Source organism: Propithecus coquereli, unplaced genomic scaffold, assembly GCF_000956105.1.
Source record: "Propithecus coquereli isolate 6110/MARCELLA unplaced genomic scaffold, Pcoq_1.0 Scaffold111, whole genome shotgun sequence".
NCBI lineage: Eukaryota > Metazoa > Chordata > Mammalia > Primates > Indriidae > Propithecus > Propithecus coquereli.
Window position 1 is genome coordinate 6,627,749 of NW_012135081.1, and position 8,172 is coordinate 6,635,920.

The following is an 8,172-nucleotide window of genomic DNA, read 5'->3' on the forward strand; positions in this document are numbered from 1 at the left end:
CCGGCTAATTTTTTAATTTTTGTAGAGACAGGGTCTCGTTATGTTGCTCAGGCTGGTCTCAAAACTCCTGGATTCAAGTGATCCTCCTGCCTTGGCCTCCCAAAGTGCTAGGATTACAGGTGTAAGCCACCACCCCTGGCCTCATAATTGGGTTTTGATACAATGAGTATCCCCAGCAGAAACCCAGCCACCATTGTGGAAATAACCTATAGCTCATTTTTTACTCTAAAGTGGAACCACTGTTGGAGATAGCAAGGTGAGTCAGACATACATATGAGAGTCACTGGCAACACCTGGGTAATGTAAGGTAAGACATTAACTCTGACCCTGTTCTAGTTTAAGAAGGGAAGGAGTTGGAGTGGGTGAAGGCATTCAATACCTGCCACATGCTGGACAGAATGACAGGGATCATGTAGACTGATTTAATTGGAAGAGACTTTATTGTAACTAAAGTCATGGCCCTTCTAAAGAACCAGCCAGTACTCCTACCTTCTGCTCAGTTAAGTCTATTCAGAAAACCATGGCTGGGCACTTTGGATTACACACCTGTAATCCCAGCACTTTGGGAGGCTGAGGCAGGAGGATGACTTGAGGCTGGGAGTTCAAGACTAGCCTATGCAACAAAGCAAGACCCCATTTCTACAAAAAATTTTTTAAAAAAATAGCCAAGCATGATGGTGGGTGCCTATAGCCCCAGCTACTTGGGATGCTGAAGCAGGAGGATTGCTTGATCCCAGGAGTTTGAGGCTGCAGTGAGCTATGATCTTGCCACTGTACTCCAGCCTGGGCAAGACAGTGAGACCCTGTCTCAAAAAAAAAAAAAAAAGGCCGGGCGTGGTGGCTGACGCCTGTAATCCTAACACTCTGGGAGGCTGAGGCGGGAGGATCGCTCAAGGTCAGGAGTTCGAGACCAGCCTGAGCAAGAGCAAGACCCCGTCTCTACTAAAAAATAGAGGCCGGGTGCGGTGGCTCACGCCTGTAATCCTAGCACTCTGGGAGGCCGAGGCGGGCAGATTGTTTGAGCTCAGGAGTTCGAAACCAGCCTGAGCAAGAGCGAGACCCCGTCTCTACTAAAATTAGAAAGAAATTAATTGGACAACTAAAAATATATAGAAAAAACTAGCCGGGCATGGTGGTGCATGCCTGCAGTCCCAGCTACTCGGAAGGCTGAGGCAGGAGGATCGCTTGAGCCCAGGAGTTTGAGGTTGCTGTGAGCTAGGCTGACGCCACGGCACTCTAGCCCAGGCAGCAGAGCGAGACTCTGTCTCAAAAAAAAAAAGAAAAAGAAAACTACTATTGGGCAACAAGTACACTCAGGACCCTGCTTTAGTGCTGGGGAACACTCAAATGGATAAAAACTAGTCCCTGCCATGAGGTAGGCAAATAAGAAACTATGAAGGTGGCTGGGGAAATATCCCATGGAGTTCTTTTCAGTACTGTCTCTGGAGAATATTGGATACTAGCAAAAAACTTCTGAGGATATTTGCTTCACTGTGCTATGAAACCAAGCTTTCCCTGCTTTCAGCAGATTGGCATTTCCTAGATAAGAAGTGGCCTCTGCACAGGATGTTTTTTGAATGAAAGTAGGGGCCAGAAACCTTTCATTTGTACTTTGAGAATTCTAGATGTCAGCAGCTACCTTAGAAAGGGAAAAGGGAAAGTCAAGGTAGGGCTACCATTAGCTCTGGAAAATGTCCCCTGTAGGATTGGGCATGGCTGAGAGAGTCCACTGAAGGGGCACCTGAGAGCTCATCACTGACCCCTCTCTCCTGGGCTGATATGGAAACAGAGGGAAAGGCTGCACTGTACAACCCTCCTAAAGCACACCGTGGGCCTTTCACAGGTTATCACAGCTCTTCCACCTCCACTGCAGGGGACCTTCCCTCACCTGGCCACTTGGTGAAGGGAGTATCTGTTCTGTTCTTTAAAGAGATTTTAACACCTCACAGCACCTGATTCAGAAAGTCCATCTTTTCTCCCTTTTTCTCCTTCTAAAGGTACAGATCATTCCCTCCCCAGACAGGGGAGAAGGGAAGATAAGCAGGAGTCCATTAATTTACCACACAGATCCCCCCTCCCCATTCCCCTATCTTTTAAGGGAAACTGAGTTGCTCAAACCCAGCTAATGCCATTAATTGACTGAGCAGTGCTTGCCCCAAGTTTTCTGGGACTGTGAAATGTTTAAGGGAATCTTAGTAGAAAGGGATTCAGGGATAGGCAGCCCGAAGTTTTATGGCCACTCCCACCCCCAAATTCTTAGAATCAGAAAATGTAGTTTTCCAAAGTAGGTCAGTTTGTCAGTGAGCAGCTCCTCTGAAAGGGAAGAGAGCAGAGGCCTTGTCCTGATAGAGGGTGGATTCATCCAGGGCTGTCGCTGCTGGGGCCCCTGGGGCATAGGAGGGAGGGGAGGTGGTGAGACTGCACGGGCCTTTTTGCCTGGGATCTGAAAGAACTGGGGCCACAGAGCAACACTAGCCTGACACCAGACTGTGCTGGGCCCTCTCACTGCTGGGACCGAGGGGGCTGTCAGTCCCCAGACCTAGAAAGCAACCTCCCTCTTGGAGGAGGCGGGAGAGAGGGAAACGGTGCCCGAGTTTGGTGGGGAGGGGCTTTCTGCTGATCCAAGAGCCTTGAAGCTGCCCGTGTCCTGGGCCCCATGACCTCTGGGGCCTTGGCTTCCCCAGCTGGCAGAGGATTGGGCCTTCCCTGGGGGCCCCCCTTTTCTCCCTCCCACCCGCAGACCCATCCATCTCTCTCTCTCTCTCTCTCTCTCACACACACACTCTCTCTCTCTCTTGCCTCTCTCAGGCATTTGTTGTGCAGTTCTTCTTTGTCTGCTGGGCACGAGGGCAACGGCATCTGCCTCTCCCTCCCTGTGCACACCCCCACCCCCTTCACTGTCTTGGAACAGGGATGCTGTAGCCTAACATCCCCCTACCATACACACATAGACATTCTCTCCAGCCCCCTCCTCAAGAACATCCAAGCGTTGTTTTTCTCTCCCTCCCTCCCTCCCTCCCTCTCTCTCTCTCTCTCTCTCTCTCTCTCTCACACACACACACACACACACACACACACACACACACACACACACACTCAACACACATACACCCTGGGCTGAGCTGTTCTTGCTGGCTGCAGCCGTGGGCCCCTGCTCACCGTGCCGCTGCCGCTGCCTGCGAAATGACGGCGGTTCCCCTCACTTCCAGGAATCCACGCTTCCTGGAAGGTGAGTGGCTGGGCTCACCCCTGCCTGCCACCGAGACGCAGACATGCACACACCACCCGCACTCCCTCGCCGTTTCCAAGGCGGCGGCCGCGTTCGCACCCCAGGGTCTCACCGGCAAGGGAAGGATAATGTAAGTTCAGGCAGAAGGCGGCTAGTGGAGGGGGGAAGGGGGGTGCTGGGGCTAGGGAGCCAATTCAGTAACAACTCCCAAGCCTGAGGAGAGGGAGAGGATGGGCTGTGTGTGTGTGTGTGTGTGTGTGTGTGTGTGTGTGTGTAGCGGGGGGAGGGGGCGTTCCTACTTGTACTTGCGGAGGATGGGAAAGGGTGTTTGGTGTTGCTAAGCAAAGACGGTGACTTGGACAGTGGGAGCTTGTGGTGACATCTTGATTAGGCCTTGGGGATAGAGGCAGAGCTGTCTGGGGTGAAATGCCGAGACAGGCCTGGGTGGGAATTGGTAGTAGAGAGAATCAAGGTAAGGAAGAGGAGCCTTGGCAGCAGATGCCTCAGCCCTGAGCAGAGATCTGAGGGGCCTCAGCCTCCTCCCCACAATAGAGCTGAGGATGGGCGTCTTTCTTTGCTCTTGTACCCACTGTTCCCCGATAGTAGGTTAGCATCTTGCCACCCTGGAGCCCATGGTCAAGAAAGGGAAAGCAGTTATGATAAGGTCCCTTGCAGAGAAGTGTGGAGGTTCTCCAAGCTCATGGCCATTCCCTAGAGGTAGCCACTATTTGAAGGGAGCAAGGAAGGGCAACAAGAGCTGAGGGCTGGTCTCCTTCAACATGTGAAACACATTTAGCTTGTGGGCTGTTTCCCAGTTCCTTTCTTTCCTGCTGCTTTTCTGCCCTTTACCTACCTCCCAGTTCCTCTGGTGTGAACCTCATGATTTGGTTTTGCCCTCTGGGGGTTCAGCCAATCTGTGATGACTTTGACTAAGAAAATTTCTGAAACCTGAAAGCAGCCTTAATTCTTGGCTTTGACAGTCTGGGATTTCTTGGGAGTCCCAGAGATTTAAAATTCCCTCACTGGGGTTTCTGGGGCTGAGGGAGGAACTGCTGAACTTCCTAAATCTTACTGTAGTCCCCTTCACCCCCTGTCTAGAAATTCAAAATCCCTGGGGCCCCAGAAAGACTTTCTGACCCCTGAAACAGATTGATTTTTTTGTATTAGCTCCATTAAACTAGGCTTTAGCCTATTTTCCCTCTTAACTTTATCGTAGGGAGGACAGCAGCATCAAAGGGCCTCTTGAATTACTGATGTGACTCTGGAGGCTCCTGCTCTTCCTCCTGTTTCCACACCTTAATTGGGAAAGCCAGAAAAGATGCTCCCCCTTCATGTTTATAAGTATCTCTTTAAAGACATTTCCCCCATATATCGAGCCCCTGGCCCCAAGAGGCAGCCTCAGCCTAGTACACTGGGACCAGCAATGGATTTCTAGCAAGCCCACTCATCTGTTTAGGGCCAAGGCCCAAGTGCCAGAACCCAGAGCCCTGTTCTTCCCTGATTACTAACATCCAGTGATTTAGGGCAAGTCGGCACTAATATTTGAAAGGAAATAAGAAGATACCCTTTTCAGCCCTCTAACCTTAGTAAATCCTACACGTAGTTGAAAGGACATATTTTAAAACTTGCGCTGAGTCTACAAGTCTCAACCCACAACCCTGAGATGCTTACTTCATGATATGTGTGTGATTCTGATTTGGGGCTTTTTTAGGTAACCGTGGCTCACCTAAAGAGCCCCAGCTGGGGAAACTCAGATTCAAGCCATAAGGCTTTTTCTATAGATAGTGAACAAATTTCCTCAGGCTTTGATGGGAAGAATGGGGGAAATGGGACTTTAGGAGAGGATATGAATGGAAAATGGTCCCAAAGTCCTGAGTGGTTGTTTTCTTCCCACTGACCAAAGCTGGAGAGGGATCCCTCAGGAGGGTGTGTTCCGGATTTCTTGCCTCAGGCCCAAGACTCCAACCATTTTATAATGGAATCTTTATTTTGTGAAAGTAAGTATGTACATAGCTGGGCGATTGGGTAAAGTACTAATAGGTGGACTTTAGGGATGAATTTTAGGGTTTCTCTCTCTCTCTCTCTCTCTTTCTCTGTCTCTCTCCTTCCCTCTCTCTCTCTTTTCCATATTTAGGCCTGTGTGCATATATCCATGCATGTTTATGTTAGCAGATAACATAGAAGGCTATGGGTATGTTTATCCCAGTAGGTATGTTTTCTTTATATGTATCTACATATGTGATATGTGTCTGTGTGTGTGTTTATCTACGTGTTTTTATTTCGCCTATATATTTGTGCAGATTATGGGGAGGAGGGATTTTTTTTTAAAAAAAGACATACGTATCTTCAGGTATATTATCTAATTTTGAAAAACATCATGAAACTCTCAAAAATCATTTTTATAAAGCAATTTGTCAACAAATTAAAATAAATATATTGAGAATAAGCTGATTATTTAACTGTCAAGGGAACATCAAATAGTAAATATATGATTAGAATTAGATCAGACAGGAGGCTTTCTATAGTTGTCAAACTTTTGCTGAATTTAGAAAGTCTGATGGGCCCTACTCTCCCCAGCTGACACAGTACCTCCTAATTGGTTGTGTAGATAGTAGTTAAGGACATGGGCACTTACTCTCTATGATCAGATCCAAGTTCCACCAGTACCAACTACTACATCACATTAGGGAAGTAACATAACCTCTCTTGTGCCTCAGTTTCCTCATCTGAAAAATCAAGATGATATTAGCACCCACTTCATAGGGGTATTATGAAGATTAAATAATTCATTTTAAGTACATCAGATAATGCCTGGCACATAGTCAACACTCAATTAATATTAGCTGCTGTCATTATTACTAATATTATCATTAGATTCAGGGACAATTCCAGCTGCCCTTCCTGCAGATCCCAAATCTGGTGTTGGGGGCTCCAGAGAGGAACCGTAGGGAAGAACATATGTCTTGAACAGTTGTCCCTCCTGAGGCCCCCATTTTCCTTTCTGCCCTGGCCCGCCCAGCCCCAGCCCTGCTTCCTGTGGACGTCAGGCAGTGATGCTCTTCCCCCCAGGCCTAGATAAAGGTAAGGTAGGCAAGACCCAGCCACTGAGCTCACAGAAGTCAGCGCCAGGCACCCAGACTGGTGGGAAGGCACAAGGTATGGTGCCCAGCATAAAACACTGCCTTGTACATGGCTATGAAATAAATGTTTGTGAAATTTAACTGAATTTTTTGTAAGATTAGGCAATGGACAGTAGATGGCTCCAGCTCCAGCTTTACTTGCCCTCTTGTTCTCTCCTCCAAGGTAGCGGGGACTCATCTCTGGAGAAGGAGTTCCTTGGGGCCCCAGTGGGGCCCTCGGTGAGCACCCCCAACAGCCAGCACTCTTCTCCCAGCCGCTCACTCAGTGGTAAGTGCAGCCTCCTACCCGCTCCTGGCAGTAGGCAGCCCCTGTGCGTTTGGCTCTCAGTTCGCCTTCTACTGGCAACCATTTCCCCACTGTCACCTCCCTTTGGTCTCCTGCTCAGAGTCTCTAAGAGCAATAAGGAGCCCAGTGCCTAGGGTTTTCCTGATTTCCAAAAGGAAAGTGAAGAGTCACTGGCAGGCTAGGGTGAAATTAAAAAAGGCATGCGTGGGATTAAGGTGAAGGTTCCAAAGAGAAATTCTGGAATTGGAGAAGCAGGTAGATAGAAATGGTCATTAGGTAGAGTTAGATAGGAAAAAGAGAGTAGAAGGGCCTCTCCATCTCCCCACACCCCATTCTCCTGCCCAGACAGGGTCTCCATGACTGCCCCTCCCCAGCTGGCCCTAGATCTGTGACATTCTCTAAATGGTTGGAATAGCCAGGAATGTAGGTCAGAGCTAGAGCCAAAGCCTTCTCCTCAGTGGCTCCTCCTTCCTTTATCCCCCCTGCTCAGCCTCAGATTTTTATGGAGCGGGTAGAGGGGTTCACTCTAATGGGGTGAGAGGAAAATGTAAGCCATGTGTGTCTTCCAGTTTTGCTCCCTCATTAGCTTGCTGTCCTCCTCCAGTCTTCCTAGGACTGTTTTCCCGCCACTGTTACTTGCTGGCTTCCTGCCCAGAGCCAAGCCAAACATCTTTCTTAATGACAAAAGAGTAGAAAAAAAGGCTCCCCTTAGTCACCTCCTCTCCTCAATGACAAAAAACATCCTATATACCCCCAACTTTTTCTCTTTGCAGCCTATTTTCCTGGTGGGTGGGAGAAAAGGAAAAGGTTGTTTCAGGTTCTAGTAGGACTCTGATATCACCACCTGGGATACTAGGGTGTTGGCCCCTTTTAAGGCCTGAATGTCTCAGGAACTGAAGGCACCCTCTTGACCTTCAGGAGTGCCATTCTGGCCTGAGGACAGGTTCCCCTTTTGCCTGTCTCTGTTCTAAACACCATCCCACCCTCCAGCCAACTCCATCAAGGTGGAGATGTACAGCGATGAGGAGTCGAGCAGACTGCTGGGGCCAGATGAGCGGCTCCTGGAAAAGGACGACAGTGTGATTGTGGAAGATTCGTTGTCGGAGCCCCTGGGTTACTGCGATGGGAGTGGGCCAGAGCCTCACTCCCCTGGTGGCATCCGGCTGCCCAATGGCAAGCTCAAGTGTGATGTCTGCGGCATGGTCTGTATTGGACCCAACGTGCTCATGGTACACAAGCGCAGCCACACTGGTGAGTAAGCCAGAGGGACTCAGGGAGGAGCTCCCAGCGTGGGGTTGAGAGGCAGAAGCAGTGCTGGGACAATGGTAGAAAGAGGGCCAGAGGAGGCCACGCTGGGGCTACGGTGGCCTCAGAAAGGGAAGCGTCTCTCCCAACACATTTTCTAGCTGACAGAAAAAAGTGTGAGGGAATGGAATTTGGATTCCCCTCAACACCTGTACTTTCCTGGCACTTTCCTCAACTGTCGTTATTTATAAATTTTAAAAATAAAATATTAG

At 49.2% G+C, this 8,172-nt stretch overlaps 1 protein-coding gene across 2 annotated transcripts in view; it reads left to right on the top strand.

Annotated features, from left to right (window-relative positions):
* Positions 1-244: 244 nt before the first annotated feature.
* IKZF4 (IKAROS family zinc finger 4 (Eos)) overlaps positions 245-8,172 on the top strand; it is an 18,460-nt gene continuing 10,532 nt past the window's right edge. Inside the window, exons 1-5 of one of the 2 annotated variants that reach the window (XM_012651075.1) lie at positions 245-307; positions 3,210-3,359; positions 5,133-5,226; positions 6,533-6,637; positions 7,646-7,906. In XM_012651075.1, coding sequence (XP_012506529.1) covers positions 3,273-3,359; positions 5,133-5,226; positions 6,533-6,637; positions 7,646-7,906 — 547 coding nt within the window. In that variant the 5' untranslated portion in view covers positions 245-307; positions 3,210-3,272. Of the gene's footprint in view, positions 308-3,100; positions 3,360-5,132; positions 5,227-6,532; positions 6,638-7,645; positions 7,907-8,172 lie in introns of those variants that run through there. The other variant, XM_012651083.1, reaches the window with a different exon arrangement.